At 52.0% G+C, this 18724-nt stretch overlaps 1 protein-coding gene and 1 long non-coding RNA gene across 5 annotated transcripts; one reads left to right on the top strand and one right to left on the bottom strand.

Annotated features, from left to right (window-relative positions):
* Positions 1–986: 986 nt before the first annotated feature.
* LOC309607468 (tubulin beta-2A chain) lies at positions 987–18256 on the top strand. Of its 4 annotated transcripts, none has more exons than XM_082346034.1 (4): positions 13800–13957; positions 15660–15768; positions 16100–16210; positions 16934–18256. In XM_082346034.1, exons 1-4 carry the CDS (start codon positions 13901–13903, stop codon positions 17992–17994), a joined length of 1338 nt encoding a protein of 445 aa, XP_082202160.1. In that variant the 5' UTR covers positions 13800–13900; the 3' UTR covers positions 17995–18256. The 4 variants fall into 4 exon arrangements, with proteins under 4 accessions (XP_082202159.1, XP_082202160.1, XP_082202161.1 ...); XM_082346036.1 differs by having other exon boundaries at positions 13845–13862; XM_082346033.1 differs by lacking the exons at positions 13800–13957; positions 15660–15768; positions 16100–16210 and adding exons at positions 987–1330; positions 1662–1772.
* On the bottom strand, positions 7400–13496 carry LOC309607474. Its single transcript, XR_014232411.1, has 3 exons — positions 12761–13496; positions 9900–12264; positions 7400–9435 (listed from the first exon to the last, which is right to left on the bottom strand). It is a non-coding gene; the product is annotated as an uncharacterized lncRNA (long non-coding RNA).
* Positions 18257–18724: the final 468 nt, after the last annotated feature.

Here is an 18724-nt window from a genome sequence, read left to right on the forward strand (position 1 = left end):
CCATTGGACATGGTCCGGGCTGCCCAAAGGGGCCCTGGGGCAGAGGCCAGGAGTAACGGCTGTGCATGCAATCCCATAAATGTCTACGCCGCCGCCCGAAATATTTACCGCAAACCGAGAAATCCATCAAATTGCCACTGTCACTCTCACTCTGCCATTTAAATATGCTTCAGGCCCAACATCTCAGAGCCTTCTCAACCAGCTCCCTTCCAACTTCAAATTGTGTTTTTACTCCCTAATTTAACCTGTAATATTTTTTAAAAATAATGTTCCTAAGCATACCTCTTGTGAAACCCCTGGTCTCTAAGACCCTCTAACACCTGCCAGTCTGGAAACGTGCTCAGCAGATGGTAACAGCTGGTCCTTCAGGGCCACCAAGAACCTGGAAGCCCACCCAGCCCTGACAACTAACCGAACCCACGTCAACCTCACACTGTTATTCATCCCTAGTAGCGTTTAACCACAGATTTTGTCTGTATAAAACAACAGGGGCAACGACCAGGTGTTCACAAGTGCCCACCTCTTACCAAACTTCAGTCAGTCCCGCCTCCACGGCCCCCAGGCTGAAGCAAGCACACAAGTGAACGCCGTACCTGTAACGGTCAGGCTGAGGGTCTGCCGACGACAGAATGCTCTCCCGGCTGCAGCAAAAGCTGATTTCACATCTGCTTGTCCCACCCTCTCTCCCTCCCCGCCCACAAAGTTCCCGCTAGCCCTGTTCACCCCTCCCTACCAGAAAAAAGCCCATTCTCTTTCACTCTGGATGCTTGCACACTTCTGAGATCAGAGCATTCTCCCGACGGTAACAGTCTTTTCGATGAAAGCTTCTCCATCTCTAAGTCTGAATGTGTTCTACTTGACAGTAGGGTCCCAGCTCTGGCCACTGCCCCCAGGGGCGACCCGTCCATCAGCTGGGATGCCGACACTCAGCCCTGCCTGGGGGTGACGGCCTCCGCAGCCCCCGCGGCTGTGCCCACGCTCCTCCTTCAGGGCTCCTCCCAGCTTTTCAGCCTGTCGCCATAATATGGCTGATACTGGGCGGGTTCCTGAGCCCCTCGGCAGCAGCTGCCGCAGGATCAGGGGCGGCAGCTATTGGTCTGTCTGGGGCTCCTCGACTGTCTGACCACAATGCCGCTGTTCCAAGGACAGGAGGGGAAGAAGAGGGCCATCTTTACTGACACTTCGGACGCCAGGCCATCACGCGGTTTTCTTTATTTCCAGTTTTGGGAGGTCATCAGCGATGAGCATGGGATCGACCCCACGGGCAGTTACCATGGAGACAGTGACCTGCAGCTGGAGAGAATCAACGTGTACTACAATGAAGCTGCCGGTGATTATTGGAAGCTTTCCTGCCCCCTCACCTTGCTTTCTGTTCTGCGGCAGACGCAATGTATTAGGAACATGCAAATGACAAAGAAAGGCTTCCTGCATGCATTTTTAACTGCTCAAAAACACACTTCAGAGTTCCTGAAGTCTCCTGCATGTTTGTCATGATGAGGCAGGCCATTATCTCCCTTTGTAGAGCAGAAACCGCCTCTAATCTCCTACTTTTGTCTCATGCTGGAATTTTCCCTGCTGAATTCTGCCGTGAAGGGCCCAGAGGGCAGGGCACTGTGATTCCTTTGCCTACCGCAGGTCTGAGTCCTGCTCTGTCCCCACAGGTAACAAATATGTGCCTCGGGCCATCCTGGTGGATCTGGAGCCGGGCACCATGGACTCGGTCAGGTCTGGACCCTTCGGCCAGATCTTCAGGCCCGACAACTTCGTGTTCGGTATGTAGCGTGGTCCCCGGGCACTGGCTCGGGAGGCCCACTTCCTCCTAAGCCCCGTGGAGGTCACAGCTGTCACTGCTGAGTGCCCCGCTGGAGGCTGCGTGTCCACAGAGGCCCTGAGTCCTGGCCTAACTGCTCCCGGTCCACGGGCTGTCACTCCTCTGGCCCCTCTCCGCACAGCTCAAAGGACGGGGTCCGCCTGGAGAGGGCTGCCGCAGCCGTCCCACGGCAGAGCAGCCTGGGGAGGGCAGAGAACAGGGAGCAAAGGGAAGCTTCCAACAGCAGCTCCCAGGTGACCGGTCATCTCAGAGGACCAGTGACAACAGGCGAGCATTTCCTGAAGCAAAGGCCAAAGGCACAGGTTAAGAGCAGCTGAGACAGCTGCTTGGAGCGGCCTCTTCTGATCACGGGCGCCCCACCCTGCCTGTTCCTTGTAGCTGATTTAAGTATTTTAAATACTGAACGCAGGCCTGAGCAAACTGGCCGTGAACACGGGGCCCTTCCCCCAGAACCAGGCCCAGGCCCACCCAGTAATGACGCGTCCTTCCCCTACGATCCCAGCACTACCAGCAGAGCGGCAGGAAGGGTGACGTGGTCTTTGCAGCTCCACAAAGGACCAGGACAGCTTCGCATGAATCACCAGAGTCAGGCGGCTGCCCGGAAGCTGGCGTGGTCAGAGCAGCGCTGGTTTCAGCCTCAGCTGGGAGCCACCCAACCAGTTCCGGGTCCAGTGTCCCCCCCACCCGACCCCAGACCGTAAAGGACTTGGATTCCTGTTTCGTGGGGGTCCAGGAAGAGCCTGGAGATGTTCAGCTAGTGAAGAGAGCACCTGGGGAGCATGAAAATTGCAGGAACTGAAAACTGCAAGTATCTGCAAAGTTTGGAGAAGACCGTGTCACCCGCTAAGGGGCCCAACCAGGACCCCGGGCTACACGGCCTGTGTCGCTAGACGGGGGTACCTCCTCATGAACATCTCCATAGCTGACTGTCCTTCCCAGACCCCCTTCTGCGTGTCCTGCCTGTAACACCCCTCTGGAAGGACGGTCAGTCAAGGACAGACTGGAGGCTAAATAGCCCAGCTTCCCTGACTCGGGGGGCAACTCAGTGATGGGGTCTCTTACGGACCCCAGTGCGGAAGGCCGCTCCCTTCCTTCCTTTCCCCGCTCCGTCCCCACTGCCCTCCCAGGCTTCCTAGGATCAGCCCCCTAACAAACTTCCACTCAAATCCTTGTCTCAGGCCCAGAAGTAAATCCAACCACCTACAGTCAATCTTCGACAAAGGAGGCAAGAATATACAACGGAGCAAAGACAGTCTCTTCAGCAAGTGGTGATGGGAAGACGGGACAGCCGTGTGTAAATCAATGAAGTTAGAACACACCCTCTCAACATACAGAACAATAAACTCGAAATGGCTTAAAGACTTAAACACAGACATGACACCATAAAACCCCTAGAAGAGACCATAGGCAAAACATTCTCTGACATAAACCGTAGCAATATTTTCTTAGGTCAGTCTCCCAAGGCAATAGAAATAAAAGCAAAAATAAACAAATGGGACCTAATCAAACTTAAAAGCAAAGGAAACCGTAAACAAAATGAAAAGACAACCTACAGACTGGGAAAAAATACATGCAAATAATGCAACTGATGAGGGGTTAATTTCCAAAATACATAAACAGCTCACACAGCTCAATATCAAAAAAAGAACAGATAACTCAATCAAAAAATGAGAAGACCTGAGGACTTCCCTGGTGGCACAGTGGTTAAGAATCCGCCTGCCGATGCAGGGGACACGGGTTCGAGCCCTGGTCCAGGAAGGTCCCACATGCCATGGAGCAACTAAGCCCATGCGCCACGACTACTGAGCCTGCGCTCTAGAGCCCACGCTCTAGAGCCCACGAGCCACAACTACTGAGCCCATGTGCCACAACTACTGAAGCCCACACACCTAGAGCCCATGCTCCACAGCCAAAAAAAAAAAAATGAGAAGACCTAAACAGACATTTCTCCAAAGAAGGTATACAGATGGCCAACAAACACATGAGAATATGCTCAATATCGCTAATTATTAGAGAAATGCAAATCAAAACTAAAATGAGGTATCACCTCACACCGGTCAGAACGGCCATCATTAAAAAGTCTGCAAATAATAAATGCTGGAGACGGTGTGGAGAAAAGGGAACCCTCTTGCACTGTTGGTGGGGATGTAAATTGGTACAGCCACGATAGAGAACAGTATGGAGGTTCCTCAAAAAGCTAAAAACAGAGTTACCATATAGTCCAGCAATTCAACTCCTGGGCATATATCCGGAAAAGACAAAAACTCTAATCCAAAAGGATACATGTACCCTAATGTTCACAGCAGCAGTATTTACAGTAGCCAAGATATAAAAGCAACTTAAATGTCCATCGATAGATGAATGGATAAAGAAGATGTGGTATATATATATATACACACACAATGAAATATTACTCAGCCATAAAAAAGAATGAAATTCTGCCATTTGCAGCAACATGGATGGACCTAGAGTATATTATACTAAGTGAATTAGGTCAGACAGAGAAAGACAAATACTATATGATATCACTTATATGTGGAATCTAAAAAATAATACAAATGAATTTATTTACAAAACAGAAACACACTCACAGACATAGAAAACAAACTTATGGTTTCCAAAAGGGAAAGGGGGAGGGGGAGGGATAAATTAGGAGCTTGGGATTAACATATACACACTACTATATATAAAATAGATAAGCAACAAGGATTTCCTGTATAGCACAGGGAACTATATTCAACATCTTGTAATAACCTATAATGGAAAAGAATCTGAAAAAAAAAAATATATATATATAAAACTGAATCACTTTGCTGTTCACCTGAAACACAATACTGTAAATCAACTATACTTCAATAAAATAAATAAAATATTTAAAAAGAGCATTTTATAATTAAAATTAATAAAGTAAAATCCTTGTTTCAGGCCAGGGGCACTGACCTCAGACCAAAGGGGAGGCAGTGGTGCACTTTTCTAGTGCACCGTGTGTAACACACTGCCGCAAGCCCGATGGCGGGACCCTCATAATAAACTTACGGCGTCTGGCGGGGCGCAGCGGCTCCTCTGCTGGGGGCCATGCACAGCCGACCTTCCGGGCTGCCCCATCTGCAGCTCGGGTCCCCCAGCACCTCTCAGGTGGTTAACAGAATCCAGTTGCTCGCAATCTGGGGTCTGAGGCCCCTGCTGGCTTCCTGGCGGTCGGCCAGAGGCCGTGCTCAGCTCCTAGAGGTGCCTGCCGACACCAGCACGTGGCCCACGACACGGCAGCCTCACCTTCAAGGCCACCAGGAGAGGATCTCCGCTGCACTGAAACTCCGAAGGCTTCTACCACCAGCTGGAGCAAATTCTCCCTTAAAGGGCTCACGTGATTAGTGAAGGCTCGCCCACGTAATCTCCCTATTTTAAGGTCAACTGATTTGGGGCCTGAATTACACCTGCAGAATCCCTTCACACTGCACTGAGATTAGCGTTTGATTGAATAACTGGGAAAAGGTGTGTGCACCCCGGGGCTGGTGAACTTTGGGGCTTCGAGTTCTGCCTACCATGAACGGACAGCTTGGGGACTGAAACAAACATGGTTCCTGGAACCTCGGTTCTGACAATCTGGATCTGTGTTCATAAAGGACGTGATTTTTCTACTTAGTAGCTGTAGGGTTTTGGGCAAGTATTTTAATCTCTCTGAGCCTCAGTCCTGTTCAGGAAGCTGCTCCAGAACAGGCTTTGTGGCTTCTTGTCAGGAATTCTGCACGGGGGACCAAGATAGGCTAGTTTTGGAATATCTTTTACTGTTTGAATATTTGATTTTCAGGTCCCTTTGACCACAGAAGTCTGTGTCTCTATGTGATCATTCTTGGAAGAGTTAATATACTTGCTCACCAGAATAAGGCCTTAATGGATTGGTATTAAATTATCTTCTTGGTGCAGATTTTCATGAGGTGTTGGAGCCTGTGTGCTCAAGTTGGGGGAAGAGCAGCCAGAGGTGGGAAAAAATGAAAAAGGCAGCTGAGCCGCCCTTACAATCTCCCTTAGCACTGGCTCCAATTCAGGAGTTTAAATTTGCCAGTGCAGGAAGTTAGGATGGAAACTTCTGTCTTAGGCTAGACTCGGAGCAGCAGCCCCTCAGGGAGAGGCCCCACTCGAACTTACCCCTGTGCTTCCTGCTTCCCTTGTCTTGCCTTCACATCGCCTCCTTCCAGCCCAGCAGCAAGGCCAGAGAGCAGGTCTGGGCCCGCGTTAACACTGCTCGTTAACACCGGTCAGCCTCGACAGCTCACCTGTGCACCCGCTCCCGACCCTCAGGGCCGCTGTGCGCCCTCTCTCTTCCCCTGCTCACCTGCGCCCCAGCCTCGGCTTCCTTCCTCCGACCTCAGTCCCGGGATCTCAGGGGGACCCAAACTCGCATGAATTACAAAACTATGCAACCAATGAAATTAGAACACTTCCTAATATCATACACAAAAATAAACTCAAAATGGATTAAAGACCTAAACGTAAGACCAGACACTGTAAAACTCTTAGAGCAAAACACAGGCAGAACACTCTATGACATAAATCACCACAAGATCCTTTTTGACCCACCTCCTAGAGTAATGGAAATGAAAACAAAAATAAATAAATGGGACCTAATGAAACTTAAAAGCTTTTGCACAGCAAAGGAAACCATAAACAAGATGAAAAGACAACCCTCAGAATGGGAGAAAATATTTGCAAATGAAGGAACTGACAAAGGATTAACTTCCAAAATATACAAGCAGCTCATGCAGCTCAATATCAAAAAAACAAACAACCCAATCCAAAAATGGGCAGAAGACCTAAACAGACATTTCTCCAAAGAAGATATACAGATTGCCAACAAACACATGAAAGGATGCTCAACATCACTAATCATTAGAGAAATGCAAATCAAAACTACAATGAGGTATCACCTCACGCCAGTCAGAATGGCCATCATCAAAAAATCTACAAACAATAAATGCTGGAGAGGGTGTGGAGAAGAGGGAACCCTCTTGCACTATTGGTGGGAATGTAAATTGATACAGCCACTATGGAGAACAGTATAGAGGTTCCTTAAAAAACTAAAAATGGAACTACCATACAACCCAGCAATCCCACTACTGGGCATGTACCCTCAGAAAACCATAATTCAAAAAGGGTCATGTACCACAATGTTCATTGCAGCTGTATTTACAATAGCCAGGACATGGAAGCAACCTAAGTGTCCACCGACAGATAAATGGATAAAGAAGATGTGGCACATGTATACAATGGAATATTACTCAGCCATAAAAAGAAACAAAATTGAGTTATTAGTAGTGAAGTGGATGGACCTAGAGTCTGTCATACAGAGTGAAGTAAGTCAGAAAGAGAAAAACAAATACCGTATGCTAACACATATATAGGAAACTAAAAAAAAGATTCTGAAGAACCTAGGGGCAGGACAGGAACAAAGACACAGATGTAGAGAATGGACTTGAGGACATGGGGAGGGGGAAGGGTGAGCTGGGACAATGTGAGAGAGTGGCATGGACATATGTACACTACCAAACGTAAAATAGATAGCTAGTGGGAAGCAGCCGCATAGCACAGGGAGATCAGCTCGGGGCTTTATGTCCACCTAGAGGGGTGGGATAGGGAGGGTGGGAGGGAGACGCAAGAGGGAGGGGATATGGGGATATATGTATATGTATAGCTGATTCACTTTGTTATAAAGCAGAAACTAACACACCATTGTAAAGCAATTATACTCCAATAAAGATGTTAAAAAAAAAAAACACCACAAAACTATGCAACTGTAAAAGTCACCTGCGAATCTGCACGGTATACACGTATTCCACGAGTTAACAAAAATTTGACTGTGAAACAGCCAGTACACAGAAGTGTCTGGTTGCACATTGCTTCTCTATCCTGTAATTCACCAAATCTCTCCCCGCTTCACCCAAAGCGAGCAAGCGGTCCTCGGCCACGCGCCCCCTGCCGGCCAGTGAGGGGAAATGACTGGTCCAAGACCTCTGGTTTCCTCCCAGGCAAAGTGCACACCCGTGCCTCCCACCCTCCCTCTCAGAATTCACAGCTCTGTTCAAGCTCTCTCAGGGCATCCCTTTCCTATATCATGCGTCTCTATCTTCTTTAATCTCCGTCTTCCTTCTAGTTATCAAAAATTTTTAAATTATTCCTTTATATCCAGACAATGATACTAATTGTGAAGGATGGATAATCCAGTTGAAGGGCTTTCTAGGTCCAAGTTTAAGGGCTGTGTACATCTAATATACTCCCGCTTCTGGAGGCACCGCCCACATCATATCAAAAGTATTTAAATTTCTGTTTTGTAAAATTTTTACTTTATTATAATTTATATGTTATGATATAAAAGTTAAGTTGCATTTGACTAATTGATGTGATATGTTTCATTTAATTAAACATTAATTTAACTATTGCAGGTTTCTTTTCATATTTTGGAGTTGTCACCTCCACCCCCCACCTTCTTAGGTCCTGAAAACTAGCAAGGGCTATGCTTACAGGGCCCAGTGGTAAACTGGCTTTGCTGATAAGATTAAAAGAGTAGACCTAACAAATACTTCTTCTAATTAAGAAAAACAAGAGAACACTGGCAGCAAGTTACACAAGCATCAGACTACGAGTGTTCAACAGAATTTGGTATAATCAAATAATAAATTTAACAAAATTAATCCGCCCCGTATTTGAAATGATGCCTATTACTGTTTTTGTACCACATGACAACTAGGCATAGATAGTAACTGATGATAAACAAGTAGTATGCCCCGTATTTGAAATGATGCCTATTACTGTTTTTGTACCACATGACAACTAGGCATAGATATAACTGATGATAAACAAGTAGTATTTCTTCACAGTCAAATCAAGTATGTCTGGGACTTAGTTGGCAAACAAAGGAGGGAACTGTGAACAGGAAAACAATTTGGGGGTTTCTCTGAAGACTCCTGGCCGCACAAGTGAGGAGGTCCCGGAGACTGTATTTTTCCAGAACTTCAGTGCTCGAAGGTCCGATAAACACTCTTAAAACGTACCTCAATATGATTTTACAGTTAAAAAAGGCACTGCATATTTCAAGTGCATCTTCCCTGGCGGATTTTACAAGTTTGGTGGTAGGTGGCTGCTCGCCCCTCTGCAAAGACTATTCTAGAGAAAGCTGTGCAGGCCATGTGGTGGGGGCGGGGAGCCTTGTGTTACAGGTGAAAAGCCTGGCAGTTGGGACGGGGCATGGGTGAGCCAGGGAGCGCCCGGAGAGCAGAGGGCAGTGACGGAGGGAAGAGGACCGCAGCAGCCTGGCTGGATACCCAATGCCTACCTGCTGTTCGCCTCTGCCCTGCACACTTTCAGCAGAAGACAGAATTATTAGGCTCTGCAGGACTTGCTGGCTTTCTCACCTCGGAGAGGGAAATACTGACGTCAGTCTTTTCCGTAATCTCTGTTTGCCTTGAAAGTGAAACAGAGCAAACCCTGGGCTCTGGAGCTTCCGAGAAAATGACCAGCACCCTTTCTGTGCCCAGCTTGGCCCCACGGCCATCAGCACGGCTGGCCTCACCAAAAGTCTCTGGCAACTCAGATTTTGGTGTGAAGAAAGCCTGCATTCAGAAAACAGGTGGCGAGGGAGCCAGAAAGTTGGAACGTATGGGGGAACAGGCTCTCTCGGGTTTCATGCCTCCTGCAGGGGCTGGTCCAGTCCGTGCCCTGCCCTCGGGGTGCCTGTGCTCAGAACTGCCCTGCACGGTGCAGGGACGCCCACTGACCTGCAGACCCTCAGGGTTTGGGGGTGGGGAGGAACATCCAAATGGGGCCTCAGCTCCCCGCTTAGGAGTTCTGCAGCTCGTCATTCCCACAACACCTTTCCTTGCTGTGCACAGCCTCGTGGACTAGGGGCCAGGATTGTAACACGGAAGTGTGTGCACTGTATTACGAGGCACAGAGGAGGGCACATCGTGGAGAGAGTGACATTGGCGTTGAGCCCTGATTTATGGAGAAGAGCTCCCTGGAAGGAGGAAAGGAAACAACTGTCAACTGCAATAGCTAAGATTGCTATAACACTTACCATGGGTCAGGGGGTCTTCTAGGCGCTTTCCCACATCAATTCACTCAGTCCTCGAGACAACCCCAGGAAGCAGGTACTGTTATTATTCCGCTTTACAGATGAGGCAATAGAGGCACAGAGAGGTTAAGTAACTTGCCCTAGGTCACACAGCTAATAAGTGGCAGAGTCAGGATTTGCACGCACTCCATCCATCCAGGGCCTGTGCTCTTACCCACTCAGGGAATGTGGGGTGGGCTGAATAGGGGAAATTCACTCCAGTCCTGTCAACAGCCTTGGCCATGGGAAGCAGAGTTTGCTCAGAGAATTTGGTATGGTCCAGGTTCTCTAGTTACGGGGAAAATGGTAGCAGTTGGGAAAAGGTTACACATATTTGAGAATTTGTGAGATTATGTCTCATTTAAGTCATAGCATAAGAATAACAGTATTTTTCATTCTTAATGTCCAAGGCAAAAATGATTGAAACCATGTTTTAAAGGAACAAACAAAAACATCGAAATAACCCACGAAAGGGGAAAAAAGGAAAATATCAAACACGAACAGTGAAAAAAATACATCTAGAGGAGTGTGGAAAGACATACTTGTGTTCTTTAGTATTTTATAAATTTTCTAATTTTGTATTCAGAAAATATGTATACATGAAATGTGTTCTTACCACAATAAAAATATATATGTATATACAATGTATGTGTATATTACACACACAGTATACTATATATTTTTTTCAATTATGAAAGGTGCAGATTGACAATTCTAGTAAAAATAATTCATACTGGGACATGAAACATTCCAGAAGGTAGCTGAGAAACATTACATATATTTACTCTAAATTATTATTGTCTGGGGCAAAAATTTATAAACTTTGGTGGAGCTGACATCTTCAAAGTAAATTAAACTGGGGTTCAGTTTAAAAAGGAAGTTCCTTTTTAAAAAGGAAGCACCTCAAATGCTTCAAGCAAAATTCCTCCATCTTCATAAAGAGATGCTTTTATTAAAAACCTGAAAATGTGTGCAAACGGTCAAGGGAGCAGGCAAGGCTATTTTAGATGTTTCAGGGGAAAGAGAGATCGAGGTGCCTCATCCCTTGGGCCTTCTCTGAGGGCACCAACAAATAGGGTGTGGCTGTTCCAGGATAATGGATACAATTTTATTGCTGAGATGGTTCTTGGGTTTTCATTATTCTACAGAGGAAGCTGACGTTCTCAGAATTTCGGGACCCCCAGCTAATATATTTCAACTAGATCCCATCCGTCACTTAGCAACGCATCAACCAACGGTAATTACCACCGTCACAGTACCAGGCATTCAGAGGGCACTTTCACTAAGAGGCTCTCAGCGAAGGCAGGAGAGGGGGAAGGGCAGGCAGAGCCCTTTAGTAAGACACAGGCCTAGCCTTCCACAGGGAACTCACACCTTCCCTCTCCAGTATGAATTTTGTCATCGTCACCCCAAAGTGCCTTCGGGGTGAGAGTGGCCCAAACGCGCTCGATGACATCAGGCCCAAAGCAGGAAATGACCCACGGTAGGTGGATGTTGGCTCACCTCCCCCATCACCCTGCCCAACAGCCAGAAGAGCTGCTCCTTTTAGACACAAAGGAGTGGGGAACAACCCCCTTCTCCCCAGACCTCGTCAAAGCCTAACCCAGGGAAGGGAGGTTCCGTGGGCCCCATTTCCTGCTGTTGTCTGCACAGGTGCCGTGTGCCCATGTGGTGGTGTTTGGGACACGCATGTGGCAGAGGAGGGCAGCTCAGAGTCCTCGGGTGAGTCACCTTAGGTCGGGCAAGCACTTGCCCGCGCTTCTCTGATTATACAGGAACAGATGTGGGGCGGGCGCCGGGGAGGAAGCAGGCCGGGTGCACACTGGGTGGCAGTGAGGCAGCCTTCGCTGCCAGGGATCCCCAGGGGCCCGGGCCTGCTGGAATCAACGCTGTCACTTAATATGAACTGGGCATTTAGCGAACAAGCGTCTCTCATCTTCACAACGTAACAAAACCCATTTCCATGTTTCGGTTACAGTAACAGAGGCTGAGAGCTTAGGTGACCTGCTTAACGACCCAACCAGGACACAGAGAAGTGGACACCCTCCACGCGTAGAGAGATGCCCACCTGTTAGGGTCCCCTTGTCCCCAATACCATCCCTTTCAGGTCTCATCTTCGGCTTCTACTTGGCCCCAAATCCCCACCTTGAATGAAACAACGAAGGCCAAGACGCAGGAATCTCCAGAAAATCTTTGTGGAACCGTGTAATCACAGAGTTACCTGGAGCAGAGCTGCTCCCTCGAGAGGTTCTGGAAGGCTCCAGCTGGTCGTGAAGAGCCCAGGGAATGGAAGCTGGGGGTAGCGGTGGTGAGAAGGTGCAGCCAAGCCCTAGGCATGGGGGTACAGCATCAGTGGGATGGGCTGAGCTGTGGGAGCCCAGCGGCACCGGGAGGGAGCAAGGAGGAGGGAGCCTAGGAGATCCGCCCCCATCCTGGGAGGGGGCACCAGGCACCTGCCTGCCTGCGGAGGGACCCCGAGGACTGGCTTCCCGAAGCAGGGGTGATGAAAGCTGTGACTTTGCCCACCAGTAACATGACAAATGGGCTTAATATGTATAAGGACAGCATCACCTTGGGTTTTATGGGGGCATTTCTGCTCCATAAACTTGACCCGCTTTCATATAGAGCTTCTCGTTTCCTACTCACAAAGCTGTCTGCAGGGCACCTATAATTATCATTTTATAGCTGGAGAAACTGGCCTCAGAGAGGAAAAGAGAGAAAGAAGCAATCCCTGGTCTCCGCTCCCTGGCCACCTGTTCAGGATGGTTCGTAGGGATAATTAAGGTTGGATCTTACCTCAGCCTGACTAAGCCTTTGAAACTCACCTGGGCTTTCTCTTTGTAGAAGGAAGCTAGATGCCTTCACTTACAGGCTTTGTGGCTGGTGGCTGGCCAACTCTTTGAGCCTCCTTTTCCAAGCCGTGAACTTGGGATGGTAATAATGTTTACTCTAGAACAGCAGAAATAGAATGTGAGCCACGTAGGTAATTTAAAATTTTCTAGTCCTCACTGTGAGTCTGGCAGTCATTTAAAAAATTTAGCAGAAGCAAGTGAAATTAATTTCAAAAATATATCCAAGATATTCTTTTGATAAGTAATCACTATACAAAATTAGTAATGGAATATTTTACATTCTTTAAACTTCGTGAGTCCATGAAAACGCATGAGTAGTTTACACGAAAGCACATCTCATTTCAGACTCCCAGGGTTCAGGTGTTGAGTGGCCACATGCGGCTGGTGGCCTGGAGCTGGAGGTCGAGCCCCATACGGTGGCTGTGGGCACGAGGGGACATAACGCGTGGAAGGCACGTGCTCGGGCTGCCGCCGGCCTGCCGCGCTCGCTGGCACACCCAGGCGCGCACGCGGAATCGTGCACATTTAAGTGGCCTGTGCGAGGACCCAGGACCCACAGCACACGCGAGACAGGCCAGGCGCCCAGGCACTTCTCCCGGCCCCTCCCCCACCGACCGCCTTCCACACGTGGGCAGAGGCGGAGGGCGCCCACCCGCCATCCCCGGCCTCCCCGAAGACAGCCGCCCTCGGCCCCCACCGGGACCCCCATCCTCCCCGCCCTGCACCCCCTCCCGGCGGTTGCACCCACCGCCATTCCCACCCCGAAAAGAAGGAGATCGAGGCCGCGGGCCCGGGACCCTGCCCGGGAGGCAGGAAGCCTAGGGACGCCGCAAACACCGCGGAAAGGCTGGGCTGCCCACCTCGGGCACCCGGCGCAGCCCACCCCGGCCCGAACCTCGCGCCGCGCCCCGGCTCCCCCTCGCGGTGCCGCAGTCCCCTCGCCCCTCCGCGTCGCCCCCGCGCCCCGCCCGCTGACGTCACCGCGCGGGGGCGGGGCCCCCCCTATAAAAGGCGCGGCTGGAGGGGCGACGGCAGGTCTCTGCGCTCGAGTCCGCCGCTCCGTGCCGCGCACAGCGTAAGGCCCGCGCCTCCACCCGCTCCGCAGCCGGCACCATGCGCGAGATCGTGCACATCCAGGCGGGCCAGTGCGGCAACCAGATCGGCGCCAAGGTGCGCGCCGGGGCGGGGGCGGCGGGTCCCCAGGGTGAAGACCGAGGAGGGGCCGGGGAGGGGTGGCGGGTTCCCGGGGTGAAGACCGAGGAGGGGTCGGGGAGGGGTGGCGGGTCCCCAGGGTGCGCGCGAGGGGCCGGGGAGGGGTGACGGGTCCCCAGGGTGAAGACCGAGGAGGGGCCGGGGAGGGGTGGCGGGTCCCCGGGGTGAAGACCGAGGAGGGGCCGGGGAGGGGTGGCGGGTTCCCGGGGTGAAGACCGAGGAGGGGTCGGGAAGGGGTGGCGGGTCCCCAGGGTGCGCGCGAGGGGCCGGGGAGGGGTGACGGGTCCCCAGGGTGCGAGCCAGGGCCCGGGAGGGGCCGGGGAGGGGTGGCGGGTCCCCAGGGTGAAGACTGAGGAGGGGTCGGGGAGGGGTGGCGGGTCCCCAGGGTGCGCGCGAGGGGCCGGGTAGGGGTGGCGGGTCCGCAGGGTGCGCGCCAGGGCCCGGGAGGGGCCGGGGAGGGGGCGGCGGGTCCCCAGGGTGAAGACCGAGGAGGGGTCGGGGAGAGGTGGCGGGTCCCCAGGGTGCGAGCCAGGGCCCGGGAGGGGGCCGCCGCCCCGGGTGGCGCGTTCTCGGCGCGGGGCGGGGCCCAGGAACCACAGAACCTGCCGCGGTGCGCGCTGCGACGCAGCTGTGTGTGTTTAATCAAGGCCCCTTTGAAATTTCCTCGGACCCGGCCCTTCTGAGGGACGCGGTTGGTATTTCCCTGGTAGACTAGCCTCTGAGATTTGGATAGGGCCTATTGGTCATGATAATCCAGTGGCCTCATATGGAATTTAATTTGTATATTTTGTCTGTAGTTTGAATGAAAAAATGCAGTGTCATTGGGTGACAGATATTATGGAGACTTCTCGTGGGTTCGACAGACAGGGATGTTAGATCCCTTAATGCGAGCACCAGCTAGACAGAATGACGTATAACGTCGGAGTCTGATTCCCGCCTGCGCGGCGGCAGGTGGCCGTCCTGGGCTGTGACTGTCGCCCGCAGTGGGCGAGGCGCCACGGGCATGGTGCATGGGTATGGGCGGGCGCCTGCACGAGGACGTGGTCTCTTTCAGAACCGCCATATTGCCCCCCCAGCCCCGCCACCCCCTTTCCTGCTGCAAATTCACAATGCAGCCCGCGCCCCCACCGTGGCCAGCCAGCTCCAGCCACTGCCCCCCGCGTGCTCCTGCCCGCGCTACCCCACCATTCCGCTGCTGCAGTCAGTGGCCGGAGGGCAGTAGGATGTCAGCGCCTAACACTGCGCCGCTTGGAGAGCTGGGTCGGGTTTGTGCCAGGAAACAGTGATCCCTGCAGGCAGCCGCAGGGCGGGGTCCACCTGTCCTGGGTCCTGCCAGGACCCGTCCATCAGCTGGGATGCCGACACTCAGCCCTGCCTGGGGGTGACGGCCTCCGCAGCCCCCGCGGCTGTGCCCACGCTCCTCCTTCAGGGCTCCTCCCAGCTTTTCAGCCTGTCGCCATAATATGGCTGATACTGGGCGGGTTCCTGAGCCCCTCGGCAGCAGCTGCCGCAGGATCAGGGGCGGCAGCTATTGGTCTGTCTGGGGCTCCTCGACTGTCTGACCACAATGCCGCTGTTCCAAGGACAGGAGGGGAAGAAGAGGGCCATCTTTACTGACACTTCGGACGCCAGGCCATCACGCGGTTTTCTTTATTTCCAGTTTTGGGAGGTCATCAGCGATGAGCATGGGATCGACCCCACGGGCAGTTACCATGGAGACAGTGACCTGCAGCTGGAGAGAATCAACGTGTACTACAATGAAGCTGCCGGTGATTATTGGAAGCTTTCCTGCCCCCTCACCTTGCTTTCTGTTCTGCGGCAGACGCAATGTATTAGGAACATGCAAATGACAAAGAAAGGCTTCCTGCATGCATTTTTAACTGCTCAAAAACACACTTCAGAGTTCCTGAAGTCTCCTGCATGTTTGTCATGATGAGGCAGGCCATTATCTCCCTTTGTAGAGCAGAAACCGCCTCTAATCTCCTACTTTTGTCTCATGCTGGAATTTTCCCTGCTGAATTCTGCCGTGAAGGGCCCAGAGGGCAGGGCACTGTGATTCCTTTGCCTACCGCAGGTCTGAGTCCTGCTCTGTCCCCACAGGTAACAAATATGTGCCTCGGGCCATCCTGGTGGATCTGGAGCCGGGCACCATGGACTCGGTCAGATCTGGACCCTTCGGCCAGATCTTCAGGCCCGACAACTTCGTGTTCGGTATGTAGCGTGGTCCCCGGGCACTGGCTCGGGAGGCCCACTTCCTCCTAAGCCCCGTGGAGGTCACAGCTGTCACTGCTGAGTGCCCCGCTGGAGGCTGCATGTCCACAGAGGCCCTGAGTCCTGGCCTAACTGCTCCCGGTCCACGGGCTGTCACTCCTCTGGCCCCTCTCCACACAGCTCAAAGGACGGGGTCCGCCTGGAGAGGGCTGCCGCAGCCGTCCCACGGCAGAGCAGCCTGGGGAGGGCAGAGAACAGGGAGCAAAGGGAAGCTTCCAACAGCAGCTCCCAGGTGACCGGTCATCTCAGAGGACCAGTGACAACAGGCAAGCATTTCCTGAAGCAAAGGTCAAAGGCACAGTTTACGAGCAGCTGAGACAGCTGCTTGGAGCGGCCTCTTCTGATCACCGGCGCCCCACCCTGCCTGTTCCTTGTAGCTGATTTAATTATTTACAGAAGGTTCTTCGTTCTTAATTTTAAACCAGTTGGGTTTTGTTAAACCATCGTCTTAATTAAGTGCCTCATACGAACTAACCTTTTTGCTTTATTAGATCTCCAGTGTTTTTGAGGGTCACTGGCATATAGAAAAATTGTTTGTAGGTAGAAAGGGTTTCTAAAAGAGAAGAATCTGTCATCTCTAAATCTAGTCCAGAGTCAAAATGACAGAATCTGGAATTCCTTGCTTAAGTTTTCGTGTCTGATAGTCTCCTTTCCCTCCGGCAGGCCAGAGCGGTGCCGGCAACAACTGGGCCAAGGGCCACTACACGGAGGGCGCGGAGCTGGTGGACTCGGTCCTGGACGTGGTCCGGAAGGAGTCGGAGAGCTGTGACTGTCTGCAGGGCTTCCAGCTGACCCACTCGCTGGGGGGTGGCACCGGCTCCGGGATGGGTACCCTCCTCATCAGCAAGATCCGCGAGGAGTACCCCGACCGCATCATGAACACCTTCAGCGTGATGCCCTCGCCCAAGGTGTCGGACACGGTGGTGGAGCCCTACAACGCCACGCTGTCCGTGCACCAGCTCGTGGAGAACACGGACGAGACCTACTCCATTGACAATGAGGCGCTGTACGACATCTGCTTCCGCACCCTGAAGCTGACCACGCCCACCTACGGGGACCTCAACCACCTGGTGTCGGCCACCATGAGCGGGGTCACCACGTGCCTGCGCTTCCCGGGCCAGCTCAACGCCGACCTGCGCAAGCTGGCCGTGAACATGGTGCCCTTCCCGCGCCTGCACTTCTTCATGCCCGGCTTCGCGCCGCTGACCAGCCGGGGCAGCCAGCAGTACCGCGCGCTGACGGTGCCCGAGCTCACGCAGCAGATGTTCGACTCCAAGAACATGATGGCCGCCTGCGACCCGCGCCACGGCCGCTACCTGACCGTGGCCGCCATCTTCCGGGGCCGCATGTCCATGAAGGAGGTGGACGAGCAGATGCTCAACGTCCAGAACAAGAACAGCAGCTACTTCGTGGAGTGGATCCCCAACAACGTGAAGACGGCCGTGTGCGACATCCCGCCGCGCGGCCTCAAGATGTCGGCCACCTTCATCGGCAACAGCACAGCCATCCAGGAGCTGTTCAAGCGCATCTCGGAGCAGTTCACGGCCATGTTCCGCCGCAAGGCCTTCCTGCACTGGTACACGGGCGAGGGCATGGACGAGATGGAGTTCACTGAGGCCGAGAGCAACATGAACGACCTGGTGTCTGAGTACCAGCAGTACCAGGACGCCACGGCCGACGAGCAGGGGGAGTTTGAGGAGGAGGAGGGCGAGGACGAGGCCTGAGCCCCGAGTGCGGCTGGACGCGGAGGCCGCGTGGCTGGAGGCCGGGAGGAGAGCGAGGGGGAGGCCTGAGAACTTCTGAAATAAGTCGTGCATCCTTAGTGAACTTCTGTTGTCCTCAATCAAGCATGGTCTATTTGTATACTATGGTGCTCAGTTTTGCCTCTGTCAGAAATTCACACTGTTGATGTAGTAACATGGAACTCCTCTGGAAATTGCAGTATTGTCTAAGATATCTATACTAATAAAAAAGCATGTGTCCAGATCCCGTGGTCTCTTAATTTTTATTGCAAACAATTTTTATTTTCACTAAATGTTTCCCAAGTGTTTCCAGGTTTAGTAATTTTAAGAAAACAGGATTTCTACTTTCATGTTTTTAATTAATAGCCTTTCTGCTCTTTTAGTAAAGAGAGACAAAAAGGCATATTTTTAGCTTCACTGGCCCAAAGTATTCAAGGAAAGGAACCCAGGTGTGTGGAGGTGGATAGAGATCTGGGGACAAAGCAGACCTTCCTCCCTGGTTTGCTGTGGTTCCAGCAACCCCGTGAACGTGTGGAATCCAGGGCCCCAGGCGAGGACTGTCTTCAGCTTAGCCACTTCTCTGTGAACATTGTGATGAATACAAAGACCAGTGCACGCTTGCACCTCTTAGATAAAAGGCACCGCATAAATTCAACTCATCTTGGAGGAGCGGTGGTGAACACAAATGCTTCACTGAACGTTTACCTGAAAG

The sequence above is a fragment of the Balaenoptera borealis genome (genome assembly GCF_965194805.1).
Source record: "Balaenoptera borealis genome assembly, chromosome: 12".
NCBI lineage: Eukaryota > Metazoa > Chordata > Mammalia > Artiodactyla > Balaenopteridae > Balaenoptera > Balaenoptera borealis.

Coding starts and splice junctions, on each gene's coding strand:
- LOC309607468 (XM_082346033.1), top strand. CDS start 1,129: ATGCCGCTGTTCCAAGGACAGGAGGGGAAGAAGAGGGCCATCTTTACT. Junction 1,331..1,661: donor GTACTACAATGAAGCTGCCG/GTGATTATTGGA, acceptor CTGTCCCCACAG/GTAACAAATATGTGCCTCGG. Junction 1,773..16,933: donor GCCCGACAACTTCGTGTTCG/GTATGTAGCGTG, acceptor TCCCTCCGGCAG/GCCAGAGCGGTGCCGGCAAC.